At 50.5% G+C, this 21,878-nt stretch overlaps 1 protein-coding gene across 1 annotated transcript in view; it reads left to right on the forward strand.

Moving 5' to 3' along the window:
* The window catches only part of Gabbr2 (gamma-aminobutyric acid type B receptor subunit 2), a 352,128-nt gene that overhangs the window by 108,569 nt on the left and 221,681 nt on the right, over nt 1-21,878 (forward strand). The window contains exon 2 of the mRNA XM_015492500.2: nt 6,142-6,279. Coding sequence (XP_015347986.1) covers nt 6,142-6,279 — 138 coding nt within the window. The remainder of the gene's footprint in view (nt 1-6,141; nt 6,280-21,878) is intronic.

The following is a 21,878-nucleotide window of genomic DNA, read 5'->3' on the forward strand; positions in this document are numbered from 1 at the left end:
AAACAACTCCCAGAAAGGTTGTCCCGCCCAGTGAGTGGCTCTCTAAAAGCTGACAGACACCTTCAGTGGGGTACCAAAGAGCTTCCAGTGTTTCTCTGGCTTATGCAGCAGCGGGGCCACCAGAAGGGACCATCATAAACAGTCATTTAGGGAAACATCTCCAAGCAGCACTTGGGAAGGAGGCAGATGCGAAAGGCACTTGAAGTTGACTTTCACCCGAACTGAAGGACGGGTGCTGTGAAACGCGCCTGGCGGACCGTCTGCGCGGCATCCCCAGGAAACTGACGCCTGGAGAAATTCCCCCGTGTTTTGATGAACTGATCATCAGGCAAATGGATGGGCCGTGAACTCACTGCCAGTGGGTAGCCGTGGCGTCTGTGCCCAACCACCTTGTCCATGAGACACTCGCTGCCCTTCCCGAGGCTGGAAACCAAAGTCAGACTTGACAAGGACCTCTGGGGTCATTCCTGCACAGGCTTCACACATTGTTTGCTACTAGCAAAGAAACCTGCTTTTCAGATTCAGAATTCTGTGGACCCTGATGCTGTGTCTGAACCGGATCAGAGGCAGGGCTGGCTACCGCGGAGGGTAGTGCTCCTGCCGCTGTCCCCAGGCCCTGCTGGGCTGAGTTCGAAACCTCCAGGTTGATCCAGCTCCACAGATTCAGCTGGGAAGTCCATCTATTTGTGACAATACTCAGGTCAGGTGAGAAGATGCAGTGTCAGGAACAAGGGTGAGGAAGGACAGCCTGAGAGGGGACAGGTCTGTCCCTGTCACTTGCAGTTTGTTAATCAGTGGGGAAGCGTGAGTACCTATAGGTCATCTGGGTTTCCAGCAGTATTCTGGGGGCAATGGCTCTTTCTAAATGTTCCTCTTTGCCCATCGAGCTTCTAGATTATTAGAAAACTCTAAACTGGGAATCCAGAAAATTGTCTCCTAATCCTGGCAAGATGGGGGATGGATCCTTTCTCTCTGGTCCTTACTCTGAATCTGAAAGTGAGGGCATGGGCTAGATTAGCACTGCTGACATGTGTGGATTTGCACACCAAGGAAGGGGAGCCCTGGAATAGAAATTTAGCTAAATTGGGTGCAAAACTTTGTTATGTCAGCATATTAAAAACAAAAACCCTCCTCCTATCTATCACTTTATAACAGAAAAACACTCTAACACCATATCAACTACAAAGGGCCTGATCTAGAAATTAAGGCTAAAGGAATAAATTTAAGTGTAAAGAAATCTCACTACTTTGTTCTTACTTTTCTCATTTTATCTGAGGACATTGGTTTTCTATTGCTGCTGTCACTATGATAAACTTGATAGTTTAAACCACACCGTTTATTGTCTCACAGTTTCCTGCCAGAAGATTGTTCACAGTGTGATTCTTGGGTTCTTTGCATAGGGCTTCATGAGGCCAAATTCAAGGTGTCAGCTGGGCGGGGTTCTGACCTGGAGTCTCAGCTGGGAAAAACTTCCCTCCATGCTCATTCATGGTATTGGAAGAACTCAGTTCCTTGGAGGTGTAGGTCTAAGGTCTTCTTTTCCTTGGCACTCTTCATCTTCAAACCGACACTGGCTCCTCAAACCCATGTTGGCTTTGACTCTCTGATTTCCCCTCCGTTACCAGCCAAAGCACTCTGGTTTTGAGGGTCTGTGCAACAGCACTGGGCCCATCTGGATAATAATTTGAGGCCAGCTGATGAATAACCTTCATCATACTTGCAAAATCCCTTTTGTGGAAACACAGCATTTATGGGAGTCCCGCCAGAGAGCAATGGTCACGGGGGCTGAAACTGCCCACCATAGATAGTCGGGTGAGTATGGAAAGCTTCTTCCAGCTCCAGTACTGGTTGCCAGATATCTTGAGAGTTTTGAGTTGACATAGCCCCGTGTGTTTGCGAGAAGCCAGGACACCCTTACTAACACAGGACCTCGGACAGGCTGGAGATCCGGGAAGTGTTTGCTGAGCAAACACGTCTTAATGAGTTCAATGTTCTTAATAGGATTTCAATGCAGGATTTGATTATAAATCTTGTGGTGCTGTCCTCATGATTGTCATTAGATCAGAAAACAAGCCAAAAATCATTACAGAAAGATATTAAAGCTACAAATGATTCAGTAAATCATGGTAGAAACAATTAAAACATGAACCGCTGTATTGTATCTATTCCTGCAGTGGAAACAGCCTTCCCTCCCTCCATTCTTTCCTTCCTTTCTTTTATCTTCCTCTTTCTTTATTAGCAAAATAAAAACAATAACCAATTTTAAAATTAGAGGAAATCTTAAAAATGGAAATTTCCCCCAATGGTCTATAGGATGCAATCCCACCTCCCCAGCCTGTGTCCAGAACCCTGCCTACACTTCCCATGGCCACCTGTCCATGTCCACCCACTGCTGAGGGCAGCAGGGCCATTCCTGTCCCACCTCCTTGCCTCTGTTCAGTGCCACCCCTCCACCCATGACTCCCTTCCCAGAGTGCCCCTCCCAGAGTTCTCCGGGGCTGGCCCTCGTGGTGAGCCATGGCCTGCATCTGCCTCTGCGTGCTGTCCGTCATGTGATGTGGCCACCTGTGTCCCATCTCAGGGTGTGGCTCCCGCAGACAGGGAGCTGTCTGAGGCCAGGAGTGGTGGTGGACTCATTTCTGTGTCCTGGTGAGCATCTCTGTTGGGGCAACCTGGGGTAGGTTTGAATGCAAACCAACACCAGCTTGCTCTGACCCCAGATTGTAGTCACAAGGGGAGGGTGGGGATACGCAGAAAGGAAGAAGAAGACTCAGAATGGACGAGAAGACAAAAAAAGGAGAAAACATTCAGCCTTTGGTTTTTTGGATTGGCTTATTTTGCTTAGTATGATATTTTCCAGCTCCATCCATTTACCTGCAAATACCATAATTTCATTCTTCTTTAAGGCTGAGTAGTATATGTACCCCAATTTCTTTATCCATTCATCTCTTGAAGGGCTTCTGGGTTGGTTCCATAGTTCAGCTATTGTGAATTGAGCTGCTATGAGCATTGATGTGGCTGTGTCACTGTACTATGCTGATTTTAAGTCCTTTGGGTATAAACCAAGGAGTGGGATAGCTGGGTCAAATGGTGGTTCCATTCCAAGTTTTCTGAGGACTCTCCATACTGCTTTCCAGAGGGGTTGCACCAATTTGCAGTGCCACCAGCAATGTAGGGAAGAATGGAGGAACTTGGGATTGGGCAGAAAGCAGTGAGGGGAGGGGAAGAGGTGCGGAGGTGGAATGAAGCAGACATTATTACCCTATATACAGGTATGATTACATGACTGGAGTGACTCTGCACCATTACAGCCAGAGGAATGAGAGATTGTGCGCCATTTTGTGTACAATGTGTCAAAATGCATTCTGCTGTCATGTGTAACTAATTAGAACAAATTTTCAAAAAAATTTAAAAAAGAAGAAATGTATTTACAATAAGCAGAAAAAAACAATTAAGAGAGATGAGGGAGCAGTTGGGGCTCCAACAGGTAGCTCCTGAATCCTGGGAAGCTGAGCTCGAGGGAGACGGCACGGGGCGGGCGGGGGGGGGTGGGTTCGCGCTGCAGGGACCTACATTCTAGTTAAGGAAATCAGCCAACGTGCAGGGGACCAAAAAATAGACAAGATGACTGCAGATCATTTTAGGAATGAAGCTGGGACATTAAATAAGGCCAGTGTTGGAGAGAGACTCTGCGGGAGCCCTATTGGGTAGGGAGGCCTGAGTGAGGAGAAGCAAGGAAAGAGTGTTCCTGCCAAAGAAAGCGGTAGGCGCCACGGCCCAGAGGCAGGCAGGAAATGGCCTTTGATTTCAAGGCATAAAAAGGAGCCAGGTGAGGCCTGACTTGTTGAGCAAGGAGGAGAGGAGAGAGAACCGGGCCAGCGTGGGAGGCAGGGGCTGGCCTCCTGTGACTTCTCTTAGGACAAGGAATGTTAAGAAAACTTGAGAATATTGCAAAGATGTGACCATTTAGCCTGACACCTGGAGCGTGTTCTTCCTGCCCTGCCTGTGGGTCATCTGACTGGAGGAGTGAGACTCGGCCTGGTAGATTAAGGCCCAGGACCTATAATTCTCTACAACTGATAAGAGGTGCTGGTTTGCAGTGATTTTCTTCTCTGTCCCTAATGGTTAGAGTTTTATTTCCTTGTAGGACATTAATTGTTTTTATATTTAATTTAGCAATCTTATTCCTTATTATTATTTTATTGTGAAAATCCTTTTTTTAAAATTCTCTTTCGAATCAACTTCCTCTTACAGATCCTCTTATTAATGAGTTAAATAAAACAGTGTCATGCGCACACTCTGGATTTTCATGAGAGCTATGTTTTGTTTTATTTTTGTACTAGGGATTGAAACCAGGGGTGCTCAACCACTGAGCCACATCCCAGTCCCTTTATTTTCTATTTTGAGACAGGGTCTCCTTAAGTCACTTAGGGCCTCACTAAGTTGCTGAGGTTGACCTCGAACCTGTGATCCTCCTGCCTCAGCCTCCCATCACTGGGATTATAGGCATGCGCCACAGTGCCTGGCAAGCATTGTTTTTAACCTAACCTTTCAAGAATTACATTCTGATAGGAATTCGAGGGTGATTTCTTTCCTTCTTTTCTGTTTGCTGTGCTGGGGGACTTTGCACAGGGTAGGCAAGCACTCTTCATCTGGGCTAGACCCTTGTCCAGGAATTTGAGTTTTAAATGCACAGAAAGCAGGAAAGTGAGAACAATTAAGTTATGTTTAGCAAGTGCCTGCAGACTGCCGGGTGGCGGATTGGCTCCACAGGGCCCATGGGAAAGCTAGATGGCCAGTTAGGAGCCAGCGCCCTGCCTAGGAGAGGGCTGACCTCACGGCTGGGATGAGCCCGGTAGAAGTGGGAAGGTGGGAAGTTAGCCATGACTGACTCCAGACGCTGGCAGACATTCCTGGTCCCTCCATTTCCTCGCTGGACTGCCCCTTGTGCTCTGCAGCCAGCTGTCCTCTCTGATACCCGTGTGTGTGCGCTCCTTGGCGGGGCAGGGTCCACCTTTCCCGCAGTACCCAGCCTGGGGCTGAGCACGGAGGCGCCACTCTGGGCATGCATTTGCCTGTGGATTTGCCCCTTCAGATGCCCCATCATCTTCTTTTCTCATTTATTTTTTACTATGGTGGCAAAACATCCATCATGTAAAATGCACCACATGGCTGTCTTTAAGCGCAGAGCTCAGCTCAGGGGTGTTAAATGCATTCACACTGTTGGGCAGTGTGGCCTCCCTCTATCTCCAGAACGTCACCATCATCCCAAACTGAAACCTCGAGTCTATCAAACACTATCTCCCATGGCCCTCCTCCCCCAGCCCCAGGAACCTCCATTCTATCTCTCTGAATTTGACACCTGTAGGTGCTTCAGATAAGAGGACTCCTACAGCATGTGCCCTCTTGTGTGTCTTATTTCGTGTCGCAGTGTCTCCCAGGCTCATCCGTGTTGTAGCGTATTTTAGAATTTCCTTCCTTCTTGGTGAATGATGTTCCATCCTGGGTGTAGATCACGGTTTGTTCACCCTTTCTTCTGTTGATGGATATTTGCGGTGTTTCCAACTTTTGGCTGATGTGACTGGTACAGCTGTGAACGGGGGTGTACAAATGTCTCCTGGGCCCCTGCTTTGGGTTCCTTCCACTGGAAAGAGAAGTGGAATTGCTGGATCCTGTGTTCATTCTGCTTTGACTTTCTGAGGGCCAGCACGTTGGGTTTTTTTTTCCTGTAGAACTCTCTTATTCCTGCTCATGGTGCACGTGGGTTCCAGACTCTCCACATCCTTGTCAATATTTGCAAGTGTCTGTTATGGAAAGGGGAGACCCCAGGGTGAGGCATCCCAGACTCTGGAAGATCCTTTCCTTGGTGTGCTGAGAGGGGAGGTGGTGGAGAGTGAAAGGAAAGTCCTAGATTTGGAGGATGCTCTAGGGAGGGCAGCCAGGGTAGGAGATGCCAAGACCACACTTCCCTGCACCCAGGTGTGGGCTCGGGGGTGACTGAGAGTGGCCCTTCATGGGGGGGAACTGAAGCTGGCAGATTTTCTATGAGGAAAGGCTTGTGTGACTCCACGGTTGGGCTCCTGCCCCTGGGGAAAGCTGTGTCTAATTTGAGCCTCTCTCTCTTTCTCTGTTGCTTTCCAGTGTGATAATGCCAAAGGATTGAAAGCCTTCTATGATGCCATTAAATACGGCCCAAATCATTTGATGGTGTTTGGAGGCGTCTGTCCGTCTGTCACATCCATCATCGCCGAGTCCCTCCAGGGCTGGAATCTGGTGCAGGTAAGCTCCCTGCCAGCTTCCGTTGGGGTATCTGTCTTAGTGGCTGCCAGTCCTTTGCAGGGATGGTTCTCGCTCGGTGTGGTCCCCAAGTCACTCCTGTTAGGTCTCCCAGGCCCTTTCCTGCTGCCCTCTCTCCTGGTCTAATCCTCTGGCCTGACCAAGCATGGCCTCCACAGTGGCTCCTTAAAGGGCAGCCCTGAGGCCACCACCCTGTGTTGGAAACCCTGGGTGCTAACCACCAGCTCCTTAGCCCACCTGCTGTCCAACGTGCTCTCCTGCCGCTCCCCACGGACCTTGGTCCCCTCCGCTGTGCCATCAAAGGCCCTCGCCTTTCACATAGAAACCCAGACCTTCGGGCCGCAGAGCCCTGTTGGCGCTATTCCCTAAACCAGATGCTCCTTAACCACTCCCTGCGCAACCTCCCTCCCCACTGAAATTCTTTTGTCCTCTAAGACTGCCTTTCTCCTCAATTAAGGCTTTCCTGGGCTCCTGGCCAGTCATCCACTCTGTACACTGCGGGTTTTAAACACTATCAAGTGCTCACTAGTGAGTGCATGGTCCATTGTGAGACTCACCAGTGTCAGCTGGTATTTGGAACAGGAAAGAAGAGTGTAGGAAGATGCAACTACCAGGAGGAGCCGTGCGTGGCTCAGGCGCATATTTACTCCAACCATCCCTCCTCCCTCCCTCCCTCCCTCCCTCCCTCCACCCACCCACCCACCACCCGTCCATCATCCTTTCGTCCCTGTCTCCCTCCCTTTGCCTCCATCACCCGTCCATCAGTCCATCCATTCATCCAACCAACCAACCAATATTTTGGGCGACTCACTTTATGCCTGGAATCCTGGTGGGTACTGGTGATATAGTGCTGAACAGGACAGACACGGCCCCCAGCATTTCAGAGCCATATTCTAGGAGGAAGATGGGCAATCTGCAGATGAATAAGTTCCAATACTGAGAGCTAATGGTCGTATCTGTAGGGCCTACTATGTGCCAGACACTGTTCTGAGCCCTCATGTACATTAGCTCATTTAATCCTGTAGCTGCTGGATGGTTTCATTATCGTCCTTAGTTTGATAGAGAAGGAAACTGAGGCACAGAAAGGCTAAGTAATTCACCCAAGGACTTAACCCCAGCTAGTCTGGCCCTTCAGACTGTGTTAAGGACACTGGGGGGAAATAAACCAGGGGACGGGGGATACCCAGTCACTGCCTTGGGGCGACCAGGAAAGGCCTCTTAGAGAAGAGGCGTTTGAGCTGAGACCTGAAGGGTGAGCAGCAGCCCAGCAGGAGAAGAGCACTCCCTGCCCGCAGGTAGAACAGCGCGCTCAGTAGGCGACTCGGAGGGAAGAGCCTGGTGCATCCACGGAACAGAGAGGCCTGGGGCGTGGTGTGATGGGTGAAGAGGCACAGGAGCCAGGCCAGCCCGGACCAAGGGAGCTTCCCAGGGCAGGTGACGCAGCACTGGCTGCTGAAGGAGAAGAGGGTGGAGGGCAGCTGGAGCCGTGGAGGAGAGGCTGCCGGCAGAGGGTGTGTCGGATGCAAACCTGACGGAGTACCCGGGAGCCTGCATGGCTCTGTGTGCTGTGGGAGCCTGACTTCAAGCCTGGGAGGTACCCTAGACTGCTGTGAGGTCTTGGATAAGTCCCTTACCTTCTCTGAGCTTGGGTCTCTGTTCCTGAACATCAAGGAGCACAGTCCTGGTGGTCAGTCCAGGCCCTGGGCCTTGGTCCCCTCCGCTGTGCAATCAAGGGAGAAAGCAGGCTGATTTCACAGAGGTCTTGTAGGCATTAAAAGATGGAAAGTAACTAGGACTGTGCCTGGCATGCAGTAGGCGCTAATTATAGTTAACTTCTCATTGGTGTTAGCCCTGCCCATCTGCTGCTACTCCAACATGAATACTGTGGTTACTTAGCATTCCTGGTTGTTCTTGCATTTCCACTTTTCTTACACTGTTGCCACCACCCCAAACAACCCATTCTCCCTCTGTCCAATGTGGCAAGTGCTATCTGTGCTCTGAGATCCAGCTTAAATGCTGCCTCCCCCAGGAAGCCTTTCCTGATTGCCACTAGGAGACCACTAAAGTGGGGCCCCATAGAAATTCTTTGTATTCCTCCCTTGTTTATGTCTAACAGAGCATGTGCACAGCCTGGTTCCCCAGGTCCCTCTCTTGTTCCTGTCATAGGGTTTTGTCTACGCGGGAGCTTGTGTACAAATGCTCGTCTCCCTGGCTGGGTGGTGAGATCTTTGAGGACAGAGCCCAGGTCTGAGATACCTTTTCACAGACTTTACTAAATGGAGAGAGGCAGGGAGGGATGAGAGGATCAGGGATAAAAGGATCTGTAAATTGACATTTTCTCTAGACATGAGGGATCGAACTCCTCAGTAAACCCCCAACCCAAAGAGGAATCGAAGGAGCTTCCTGCTTCTCAGCCTCTCTTGGAGCTGTCTGCCTCTCAGTATTCTTGGGGGAGCTGCAGGGACAAGGGAAGGTTGGAAACTGGCCAAAGTGACCAGGTCCCAGCAGGAGTAAGCGAGGCCTTTCCCTAGAGGACTTGAAACAAGAGGGAAGTGGGTTAGGAGACAGACTGTGCTTGTTATTTATTACCAGGTAGCAAATCACCCCAAAACTTAGTGGCTCCAAACAGCAATATCATTTGTTATTTCATTGTTTCTGCATGTCAGGCTTCAGACCCACAGAGTGACTTGGGTCTGCCCTGTGGTGTGTGCGGCCCCGCCGGAAGAGGGTTGGGGGCTGTGTCATCCGAAGGCTCAACTGGGGCTGGAGGATCTGTTGCCCAGATGGCGCACTTATATGGCCACCAGGGCAGTTCCTCTCCTTGTGGGCCTCTCCCTGGGATGCTTGAGCATCCTCATGTCATGGCAGCTGAATTCCCCCAGTTCTGCCAAATGAAGTCATCCAAAAGACCAAGCCAGAGCTGGCAAAGTCTCTCAGGACCTGGCTCTGGAAGTTGCATACCTATATTTGTGCTGTACTCTATTGATCATGCAAATTAGCTGAGAGTATGAGAGAGAAGTACCAAAGTGCAGAGGAAGGTGAAGGTCAATGGGGGCTTATCTTGGAGGCAGGCTACACAGTGACTAATGTCTGAAAGGAAAACAGGAGCTCAAGAAGCCCAGCAAGGGGACTCGACACTGAGTCCCTTCCCTGTTTTGCTGAACTCCTGCTCATTCTTCAAAACCCTGGACAGGTTCCCTTGCCCCCTTTCCTTTTGTGCCTCTCATCCTCTGCCCCGCAAATTGAAATAAATATTCCTTCCTCTTCTATACCATGTATTCTCAACAGGGAATGACACTTTCCCCTAAGGGTGGAGAATAGGCTGGGAGCCTAAAGCCCTCCATGGCAGAGCCTCTCGCAGGCTGGACTTGACTGTGGGGCAGTGCAGGGTGTAGCATGTGCAGATTCTCCACCTCCACCTGCACAGAGTCACTGTGCATTTCTGACCGGCTCCAGCGTGACTCACTCCTGATCCTCTGCCGTACTAGTGTTGCTACCAACACTGGGCCAGATGATGGCTCTGGCTGGGTGTGCGCAGGGGCCTCAGGAGCCTGGGAACTGGACGGTGCTCTACAGACTGGAGTGCTCTGGGCATCTGGGAGCAGAATTGTGGGATCGACCTGGAAGAGCAGGCTTCTCCCAGCCTTGTGGAGCCAGGCAAGGGGGGCGGGGGAACAAAGATGTGGGTCCTGATGGGGGCAGGGTACCCTGGGAGCCTGGCTTTCTGCCTCCCTCCCACTCCCAGGGAACACAGCCAAACATGTTTTGAGCCAAACTCTGTGGACCTCCCAAGCCGCCTGTGCTCCCGATCTGGGAAGCCACCTTGCTTCCAGAGATGGTGGAGGGCTGGCAGGTGGGGACTGCAGCCACTTGAGGAATTTGATGAATCCCTTAACTTATTCAAAACCGGGCTCCGAAACCATTTCACAAATGGGAAAGTGTGTATGACTTATATAATTGAAAAGACGCTCTGACCACCCTTTGGAGGAACAATGCTCGTGGGACAGGAATAGGAACTGTGCCACAGAAATGGGAATTGGCAGCTACAGGGTAAAAACTCACCCTGGTGTTGGAACTGGTTAAATTTAACTTTTGCCTTTCTCTGGTCTCCTTGATCCGTGGTTGCTGAACAGGGAGGATGACACTATCATTGTGACATGAGTCACCAAGCTCCTGGGAGCCTCAGTTCTCACACCTAAATGCAGGCACCTTCAGAGTCCTGGGTCTGACCCTCTCTTGTCTGCCCAGGGTGTGGGGCTCAGATCTAGCCTCACACAGGGAGTGACCCCCTGGGAGGTGACCCAGGGAGGGTTGGGGTGTGGATGTTGAAGATCTGAGTGTGTTGAGACTGGAGAGGAGAAGTGTTGGCCTGCAGAGCCACATGGCTGCCGCTGAGAGATTTTGCTGGTGCCCTGTGAGGTGGGTGGGGAGAAGCGGGAGCCATGGTGGAAGTTAGAGGGAAGCAGGGCCTTCACTCCCCGCCAGTGAGTCCTGCCACTGGAGGCGCCCACCATGGGACAGGCCATCTGGCTATGATAATGAGCTCCCTGAGCATTTTGGTTTCAGCCAAGCTGTCTCTTGGTGGCTCACTAACTGCATAAGATGAGTGGCTTATGAGGACTAGGGTTCTGCCCATGTGAACAATGGAGGTCCCGGGACCCCACTCTGAGCAGATCCCTTCGGCCCCCTCATCACCTCGGTGCCAGTTCAGTGCCTGCAGCTCAGGTGACACAGATGCGCTTGGCTCCTGGCGACGTGTCAGCCCAGGTGCTTTCTGAGGCTCGTTCATCTCCCGGGCACCGGGGCTCTTTAGCACATGCTGCCCATGTGCAGAACGTGTGGGGAAGAGGCGGGAGGAGATGCCAGGGGCATGACGCTGGGGCACGTAGCCCGGCATCGCCAGGGCCCAGCCCACATCCACAGCATGACAATGGGTGTCCATCCCTGGCCACTGGCCCACTTCTTGTTCCTTTGTGCAGCTGGCCTCAGTGTAGGTGGCTCCCTTCTCTTGGTGGTCTCTCCACCCGGCAGGACCATGCCCATCCATCATGGCACAGCTGGATGCCCCTTCCTCTGGGAGGTCACTGACTGGGCCTCCTTCTCACATACCCTGTCCCAGGCAGTTGCTGCCCTGGAGCTGCCAGAGGTCAGAGCCTCCTCTCCTTCACTCCTGACCATGGGCCTGGGCACAGGCCTGGGCTCCATGCAGAGCAGTGCTCGGGAGGTTTGCCGTTGGACAGCCAGCCCAGGACGCCTTGTGCTTCTCCCTTAAGAATGGAGGGCAGATCGTCCAATCCTGCCAGACCCACGAGGACCCACGGGCTCTCAGCTGTAGCCCCCCTTGTTAAAGGAACTCGGAGGGAGGCCTGAGATGGCCTTTGGCTTAGCTTCAGCCAGCACCTCCCAACTCTGGACCCACTTTATTTTAATTTTGCTTTGCTTCCTTTGCAGTGGTTTTCAGACCCCCTCAGACCCCATCTTCAGAGATGGAAAGGTGGCTTGCTCCTAACCATACCTAGCACTCTTTGAAGGTGGTCCTACACACCTCCCACTGGCCTAGTCTGTCCTTCTGAAGCCTGGGGCTGGAGGAAGGCAGGAGGCCTTGGAGCAGAGTAGCTTCACAAGAGATGAGGGCAGAGCCCAGCGAAGGTAACAGACGTGCTGACGAGAAGGAGTTTGACACCTTTGGAGACCAGGATGGAACTCCTGCCTCCCCAGGAGCAAGATGAGAGCAGCCCCGGCTTTCAGACAGAGTGGTCCAGCTGCCAAGTATACAGTCCACTCCCTGGGGGCGTGAGGGGCTGCTGATAGGGAAAGACCAACTCAAGGCTGCATCCCACAGAGCCTGTCTTTAAAAGTGGCTGCAGCAGATCATGAAATTGCGGGTGTTTCTCCTGGCGCCCGCCCAGGCCTGCCCTCGCAGCCCACCCTGCCTCTGGTCTGCCCTGGCACTCCCCCAGGAGCTTCCTGGGGAAGAACGCTCTGGCTTGTGTAATGGGGCCAATCTCCTTGGAGAAGCTCCTGCCAGGGAGCAGAGGCCAGGAAGACTTGGAACAAGAGAAGGAAGCTCTGTAGATGTGTCGGCAGTACAGGCCCAGTACAGTTAGGACTTGATGTCTGGAAACTCGAAATCATGCTTGGTTTTGACATTTAAAAAACCAAATCAGTGAAAACCCCAAAGTCAGGCCCTTTGCTCTTGGCCAAATTTCAGCATCTCTCTCAACTGTCAGTCAATGCCATGTTGCTTCAGAGGAACAGGAATTTTATGATCTGACTTGATTTTCCCACATGATTATTTTGTTAAACTATAGGTTACCTGAGAAATCAAATACCACTTCTTATTTGGCAGGGGGTTGTAGAATGTGAGGTAGATGCCTAGGGTGGCAGGGCTGGTATGGTCTTAGCAGTCTTTGGGTCCTGAGTCTTCACTGCACATACTGGGAAACTGAGGCCCAGGCAGGGTGTAGGGGTAGGATCTCACCCAAGTTCTCACTGTCACAATAACACTGGGCCCTTGGCTTGCTGTCCAGAGCTTGGCAATAGATGCCATGGTTTTATTTAATCTCTCTTAGCCTCACTTTGCTTCTCTGTAAAATGGTACTAGCAAACATGACTTCCTATGTTTTATGCAGATGTTGTTGTTTTTTTTTTTGGTGGTTCATTGTTTTCTTTTTTCTTTTATTGATTTAAAAAAAATAAATGACAGTGGAATGCATTACAATTCTTATTACACATATACAGCACAATTTTTTATATCTCTGGTTGTATATAAAGTATGTTGATACCAATTTGTGTCTTTATACATGTACTTTGGATAATGATGTCCATAACATTCCATCATCCTTGCTAATCCCCTGCCCCCTCCCTTTCCCTCCCACCCCTCTGCCCTATCTAGAGTTCATCTATTTCTTCCATGCTCCCCCTCCCTAACCCACTATGAATCAGTCTCCTTATATCAGAGAAAATATTTGGCATTTGGTTTTTTGGGATTGGCTAACTTCACTTAGCATTATCTTCTTTAACTCCATCCATTTACCTGCAAATTTTATTCTCTTTTATTGCTGAGTAAAATTCCATTGTGTATATATGCCATATTTTAAAAAATCCATTCATCCACTGAAGGGCATCTAGGTTGGTTCCACAGTTTAGCTATTGTGAATTGTGCTGCTATAAACATTGATGTGGCTGTGTCCTGTAGCATGCCGATTTTAAGTCCTATAGGTATAGACAGAGGAGAGGGACAGCTGGGTCAAATGATGGTTCCATTCCAGATTTTCCAAGGACTCTCCATACTGCTTTCTATATTGGCTGCACCAATTTGCAGCCCCACCAGCAGTGTATGAGTGTGCCTTTTCCCCCACATCCTCGCCAACACTTATTATTTGTTTGTCTTCATAATAGCTGCCATTCTGAATGGAGTGAGATGATATCTTAGAGTAGTTTTGATTTGCATTCAGATGTTGTGTTTTGTGTGCTGTCTTTACTGGTGAGCAAAAGTGTTTGTAGAAACTGTGAAGCCCTGGCTGTTGCTGTGATGGCTAGGACTCCTGCTGGGAGCAGACCTCTGATGGGGGCTGTTGGAGTTGAAAAATCAGCCCCTGATTTGCATGGACAACAAGGGTTGCTTACCCTGGTGCTGCAGACCCTGGAACTAAGGGGCTGGAGCAGGATGAGAGCTCTGTTAGCAAGACGCTCAAAGTATCCACGTCTGCCTCTCTGCCTCTGGAGTCAAAGTCCATCAGGCCGGAATGGAGCCACAGCCCACATGGCTCCATGCCCTTGCCAGGGAGCATGCAGTGGTTTCCAGATGCGTCTAGAAACCATTTAGGAGAAGTGTGACTAGGCCCAGTTGGAGAACGCTGCTGTCTAAGAAAGAGAATGGAGGCCAGTGATCCAGGGCAGGTTGAAGCCATTTCTTGGCGCTGGTCTCCAGAGGGGACATTTAGCTCGTTAATAATCTATGAGATGCCTCCACTTTCTGAATTCATTAAAAACAAAACAAAAACAGGAGGAGGAAAGGCAGCTATATTAAGGGCATCCTCCATGGCCAAGCAGACGGTGCAGGAGAGACCCCAGGGGCCTGGGGACTTGGGACGGTCCTTCCTGACTGTCTTGGATGCAGAGTGCAGTGAAGTCCTGATTTTAGAGCAAGCAGGGTGTCCTGCATGAGGAGTGGAAAGGCTGGCAGGTTTTTGTTTGGATGCAGTTGGTAGGAGAAAGGGGGAGATCTCTTTCATGACAAAGGTTTTCATGACAAAAGAGTGTGGGGTTGGCTGGAGGCAGGACCTGGAGTGGTTGTTGCAACAGAGGGGGTCACTTTGGTTGCGGTGAGACACAGGACTGAGTGGCAGCAGGCTAAGCCCCTGGCAAAGGTGGAGGAATAGGAACAGGAGTGTGTGGAGGCTCCGGGGGATGGTGCTGGCTTGTGCCTGGCTCTCCTATGCATTTGCCCCAAATCTTCAGCTCCAGGCACCCAGAATTCCTTGAGGCTGCTCAACTACCAGTGCTCTTCCAGGACTAAGCTTTCCCCCAGGGGGTCCCTGATGTCTGGCAGAACTTCCCTCCCCTTTCACCTGGGAAACTGAGGCCAGCCTTTTAGAGCCAGCCTCAAATTTTATTCCTTCAGTGGAAACTTCCTGATTTCTCCCAAGGGAGCTGCTATCTCCTCCAAGCTCCAAGTCTCAAGTGTACTGTGCCCTCTTCTCCAGTCCCACCTCTGCTCCATAGTGTCCCCATTCTGATTCAAGGTTCATTCTCCCACTAGCCTGTGGCACCCTAGGGACAGTAGCCATGTCTGATCAGTTGCTTCCTGCCTGGCCCTGCCTATGGCCTGGTGCAGGACCCAGGAGTGTGCATGAGGGACAGGGGAGAAAATTCACACTCCAGCTTTGCCTTGGCCTTGAGGATTCACCATCCTTCATGATCAAAACCGCAGGCCTTCTACAGACAGGGTGGAGACATGTGGTTCCCACATCCAACCTGGCTTGCACAGGTCCCTGCAAAACCCACTGATTTTCAGGGGAAAGGGGTTCTCATTCATTCATTCTAACTCATGCTCATTTTATTCATGTATTCTCTGACTGAGAAAGTGTTGTACCTACTGTATACGCTCACAGGCTCTCCCAGACTTCTGCAATTCACCACCCAATACTGTTACCCCTAGAGAGAGACATGACATTTTGGTGCAGTAGCCAAAACAGAGAACTGCAATTCAAAAGCTCTGGATCTTTGCTTTTCTGCTGCTGTCACTAATAGAGCAGACCTGGGGCAAATTAGCAGCCCCCACGGAGCCCACCGAATTCACGTGTGTGACGGGACTGATCAAGCCTGCCCTTCTTCTGGGGCTATTGAGAGCATTAGCTAGTGGGAAGGTGGAGTGTGTGGAAGCCTTTTGCAGACCGTGAGCCCTGCAGATGTAATATTAATGCTCGTGCAATCTGAGACACACACCGAGCCCTGATCAGGGAACTCCTTGGAGATTTATAGGTCTCTACTTGTCTCCAGTTTCAAAGTTGTGTGGATGAAATGAACTACCACTGACCATGAAGGTGATTCAGAACAGTTCGGTGAAGACGGAGAACCTGCAGGAGAGGCCAAAGAAGCCCGAGGTAGCAGAGAGAGGGCTCTGGTGCTTTCCTGGTTGAGTTTTCACAGATACTGAGGCAGGTCACAGAAGAGCAGGATGCTATCGAGCACACAGAAGTTTCCAATCTATTTCTGCCACAGACCCAACCCATATCTTTCCTGTCGATCCTGGGAAACATTCAATGCAAGGTTCTGACCCCCATTTTTAATTCAAGACCGTGGTATCTAAAGTAATATCAGTTCCCAATGGGTAACTCCAGTGGCCTTATTGTTTATGCGTCTTTCACCGCCAGCCACCCCAACCGCTTTCTGGAAGTATACGGGGCGTAAATAATTCATTCTAAATAAATAAATCACTCGCGCTACTTACGGTACAGTGGAGCTGCTGGTCATCTGCACAACCACGGCCGCGGCATTGGCATTGCGTTGAGTCTGGAATCGCAGGTTGCATCTGGAAGGAGCAGGAGACAAAGTCAGAAAACTAACTCCCCTCCAGGGTCACAAACATGTAAAATGGGACCATACCAACCTAGTAAGCTCACAGGAGTAGAACGATAATGCAGAACCTAGTGCCAGGTGCCTAGTAGGCACCCTGCATGCACTCCATATTATTGTGGAAACATTAGTTCTGTAATTGATGAGTGAAGGTTACCAGCCTCTTGAGGAAGATGGCCTGCAACAGACTTTCCTTAGAGCAGTGGTTCCCATCCTTTACTGGGACCTTGGTGACCTGTCAAAACCCACCAGGAATGATCAGCCATCCCCATCTGCCTGGGACTGGAAGTTTCTCAGGAGCTAGGGCTCTTGACTTTCAGTATTAAAGGCAGGAAAGTCCCAGTTAAACCGGGTCTAATTGGTCACCCTCCCAGTTCCGGCCATACCCTCAGGAGCCCAGGCCTCTGTGCTGCGTAGCACTCAGGGGCTTTGATGCAGCTGGTGATGAGAACCACTGCTTAGCAGGACAAACCCCCCTCGGGTGGCACCTGGGTGGCTCATGGAGAAGAGGCTGAGGAGATAAAGGCACCATGAGATGAGGTTGGTCTGGGCAATGCTTACCGAGGTAGGAATCACCAGGTGGGCCCTGGAAGTTCCAGTATCAGGGAGGTTTGGATACACTGGTCTGGAGATTCTCTAAACATGGGGGTCACCATGCAGCAGTAGTGACAGCAACAGCCCCGTGGGAGCAGTTTAGAGATGCAGAAGCCCAGGCCTCACCCCCAACCTGCTGGCCCCAAGTCTGAATTTTAGCAAGATCCTAGATGTTTCTGGCCGCTCCCAGGAGCCTCTCATCCAGGGTTACTGGGGGCCTCTGAAGGGAGGCCAGGGGTGTCTGTGGAGCATGGAGGTCCAGTGTGCAGACTCTGGAGTAGTTTCAGGGACAACTGCTCATCCCCCACTCCACTCCACCGAAGGAGTCACTTTTTTTTTTTGTACCAGGAATGGAACCCAGAGGCACTCAACCACTGAGCCACATCCCGAGCTCTTTTTTTATATTTTGTTTAGAGACAGGGTCTCACTGAGTTGCTTAGGGCCTTGCTAAGTTGCTAAGGCGGATCTTGAACTCGAGATCCTCCTGCCTCAGCCTCTAGAACAACTGGGATTACAGACACGAAGCACTGTGCCCAGCCAGGATTCACTTTTGTCTTGAACCAAAAGGACCCTTGTCAGACCGTGGTGGGGAGTGTGTCCTGACAGGCTGACCTCGGAGGCTCTTCTAGCCAGTAAAGCCCCTACCACTTACTGGCCAGGGACACACAGAGGGCTGGTGACTCCAAACAAGGAAGAGTGGAAAGAAAGGGCCCCGGGCTCACAGGAGAAGACCTGACTTCTGATCCTGGCTCTGATGTCTCCTGGCCAGGTAGCCTTGTACCCACCACTCCGTCCCCTGGAGCCTGGACATGTGCATCTGTAAGCGCTCTGCCCTCCTCCTGGGAAGATGCACAGTGAGCTGCTGGGCATGTGCTCCAGGGACAGAAGCCCAGCGTTCAGGTCATAGTGCAGCACTGACTGCCCCATCCTACGTTCTGTTTGATGAGGTGCTGTGCTCATTTGTGCAGGGGAGGCTATGGTGGCCCAGAGAGGCCAACCTACCCATGACAGCAGGTGTATTTCCTGGCTTGGGTCAAACACACCGGCCTTCACATCCAGACTCTGGCCCTTCTTAGCTGCTGACCCCAGGCAGGTTACTTAGCCTCTCCCAGCCTCAGTTCCTCATCCATGACGTGGCAGTGGCATCACATATCCTGGAGATTGTTGGAGGGTGGCCTGGGACGGTGGCCACGAGGTTGCCTGTGCCATGCACTGCTCTCCTTCTCCATCCCGGGCCTTCTCTGAAGCACAGAGGAACCCAGGTGGCCTCCTGATCTACCTCCCAGGTGGAGGTAGGGTGCTGGGGTCTGGTCAGCAGTGTGATCTTGGGGACATCCCTGTCCCCTCTGGGCCGAACCCTGATAACCTTAGTATTGTCATATCATTGTCCCCTGTGGCTCAGAGCCATCTGTGTCTGCCTCAAGCCTGTCATCTTCTCTCTTGGGTCCCTGGATGTGATTTCCCTGGCTTCTAGGGCCTGGTTCCCCCTCATTCCTAGATGCCATGAGAATAACCCAGCAGGTGGCCAATGGCCAAGGCCACTTGCGCCTGTAACTCCATGCAGAACAGAGGCAATGGCCTTGCAGCTATGTCGAGCCCTCAGCTCCGATGTCTCTGGATGCCCACCTGCGCTCTCCAGGTAGAGAACACCTTCTTCTAGTGGAGGTGAGCCTGGGAGGTCAGAGCCTGGGCAAGGTGGTCCCGTGGGTCACAGCAGAGCTGTGCTGCCAGCATTTCTGTTAGACCCCCCCCCCCTCTTGTCCTTTCCCCTCGTGCTAAGGGACAGTGCCTGCTCTCTGGAGCTCTGGGGCTGGCACCTATGCTGTCCCATGGCTGGATGCCTTCTCCCCCGCATCCTTCCCCTGCTGAGGCCTGTGTAGACCCTGATACTTAGTTCAAGTGTCACTTCTTCCTCCAGGAAGCCCTACTCATCTTCCCACCTGCTCTCAGAGGTAGGAGGTGCTGACCCCTCCCGGTGCATTTCCCCTCCTCCTTTCTTCAATCCCTGCAACCTCTGATGAGGTTTCAGCGTTGCCTGCCACACCGGGAACTCCTTCAGGGCAAGGACATCCTGCCCATCTGAGCTTGGCTGTCCTGAGGCCTTTCTGGGATCTGCCATCATGTAGGTGAATGGACAGAAATGGTCACTGGCACACCTGGACAGCCCCTTACAACACCAACCCGGAATCTCAGTGGCCTACACCCTGTCGGCCTGTGTCGTGAGCCAGGTGTGGTTCTTACCTCTGCACTTAGGTTAACTCATTTACTCCACACACCAGCCTTCTGTGGTGGACGCCATTATTCTCCTCATTCCACAGATGAGGAAACAGAGGCACAGAAAGTTCGAGTGTCTTCCCAAAGGATTGGCAGTCCCCAGCGACTGCAGAGTCCCTGCTTGCAACCACTGAGCTACAACGCCCACCACTCACTCCCATCTGAGCCTCAGGACCATGCTGGGGAGGGCAAGAGCAGACTCCGTGCTAGTGAGGTCCATTTCCTGAAGAAGGAAAATAAGATCCAAAGGGAGTAGAGACCTGCCCTGCTTCCTGCTGCATTAGACCACAGGGTGAGGTCTCCCAGAGGCCTCTAGGAGTGGCCTCTCCAGAGGCCATGGAGGCTCCAGACACTGTATCTCCACAGCCCCTCCCGGGCCTTTGTGGGTAAGGGCTTCCAAGTCTGCAGAGGACGTGGACCAGTGCATGCCTGTTCATATGGGCACTGTTCTCTACATAAGTCATTCATCACACACACCCATGTACACACATTCACCACCCCACCCCCACCACACACACCCACACACCTCTTAAACTTACTTTTCCTTCAGGAACTTGTTGTGTGTGTGTGTGTGTGTGTGTGTGTGTGTGTATATATATATATATATATATATATATATATATATATATATATATATATATATATATTAAAAATGGCTCCTTTGGACTCAGAAAGTAGTTGGACTGGCTGTTGATAAAAATCAATAACTATGCTAAGTATTTCAAGTGTGTAGTACTTAGAGTTCTACTCGGGGTGATATAATAATGAATGAGTTAATTTTTTTAAATAGAGCATAACCTACATTACATTTTGAATGTATGGGAAGCTTTTGCTTCAAACCAGTTCACAAAGAAGATTAAATTATTTATTATTTCCATGATGCGGATACTGAGCCTTCTGCAGTACAAAGGGCTCAACTTAAGAAAAACAATCCCAGGTTAGATAAAGGCTTAGAAGCTATGCCCAGATGCAGATATAAGCACTGTTCGCTCCATTTCCCACCCCACCCCCACCCCGTTCCCATGTAAGCTATTCCACAGCACCATCCCGGTCTAAGATGCCATGTTGGTTTGGCTATTAGTGCTACCAAAAGAGAGAAAAAGAGAGAGGGAGAGAGAGATTTTCCCCAATTCTCAACTTTAGCAGCACTTCTTTGGGAAACAGACTCTCTAGAGCATGTTTCCAGTAGACAATCCATAATCTCTTCCTGCCCTGCAGCACCATCCCAACTTCTGTTCCACAGTGAGTGCCATTGTGATTGACAGCTCCCTCCATGGGGGTGGGACAGTGTCTGCCTGTTTTCCCAGTGCATGGCCTGGAATCTAGGAGGAGCTCCCAGAAACTTTGTTTATGGTTTTGCTTTTGGACACTGTCTCTCTCATCTCTCTCTTCTATGTAAGTGACATCAGGAACTTGTAGATTTTAAAACTATATTAACGATGCTATATTTTAGTCAGTAACAGACATTATTTTCAATGCAGGTAGTGACTTTGTTGCTCTATTTATGAGTTTACCTGCCCCCCAGTTTTATTCCAACTTTTTATTTTGAAAAATTCAAATGTAAAAAAAAAGTTAAAAGAGAGTGCAATTGATATCCAATTAAAACACTAGTTGTTAACATTTGGCCATTTTCTCTCTTTCCCTTTCACCCACACCCACACACACACACCCACACAAACACACTTTTTTTTTTTATACCAGGGATTGAACCCAGGGGCCTTAACCACTGAGACACATCCCCAGCCCTTTTATGAACAATTTTATTTATAGACAGAGTCTCACTGAGTTGCTTAGGGCATTGCTAAATTGCTGAGGTTGGCTTTGAACTTACGATCCTGTTACCTCAGCCTCCAGAGCCACTGGGATTACAAGTGTGTGCCACTGTGCCTGGCTCACTTACATTTTTGAAAGAAGCACTTGACAACAGTTTGCAGACATAATGACACTTCACCCCAATACAGTAGCATGAATGTCCTAAGAACGATTATATTCTCTTTATGTAACAATCATATAATTACCACATCTAAAAAATTGAACCTTGGTACAATAACATTACCTAATGTATGGTCTACATTCAAACGTTTCCAACTGTCCCCCAAATGTCCTCACTGCTGTTTGTCTGCGGGGGTGGGGGGGCAGGGATGGGGGATCCAGTCAGGGAGCATGTGATGGGCTTGCACCGTCCACCAGGTCTCTATCACTTGGAACTAGAGAAGTCCTCTTTTTTTTAACTTGTAGAACATTATTTTTTGTGTCTTGGTTTTGTTTTGTTGTAAAGCCCAAGTTGGTTGCTTCATGAAGGGCCCATTTGTTTGTTCCTTCATGATTAGATTCGGGTTACACAGTTTCAGCAGGAGTGATCTGCAGCTGGTCAGGAGGCCGAGGTGTCCGTCTGAACTGTTGCTGTTGATCTTTGTTAAGGTGGGATCTGCCACATTGTGGTCAGGTCACCTCTCCCCTTCTGGGACCAGGAAATCACCCAGGGGTGAAACTCATGTGCCATGCGAATGCCACCCCATCCCTGCCCTTCCCAGTGGTTTAGCATCACGGATGACACTGCCCTGCCTCAGATGCACAGGGACAGGGTGGTCATTTTCTCAATCTGCTCTCCTGCTGGCAGGCAGCCTTCTTCT

The sequence above is a fragment of the Marmota marmota genome, unplaced genomic scaffold, assembly GCF_001458135.2.
Source record: "Marmota marmota marmota unplaced genomic scaffold, marMar, whole genome shotgun sequence".
NCBI classification, from domain to species: domain Eukaryota; kingdom Metazoa; phylum Chordata; class Mammalia; order Rodentia; family Sciuridae; genus Marmota; species Marmota marmota.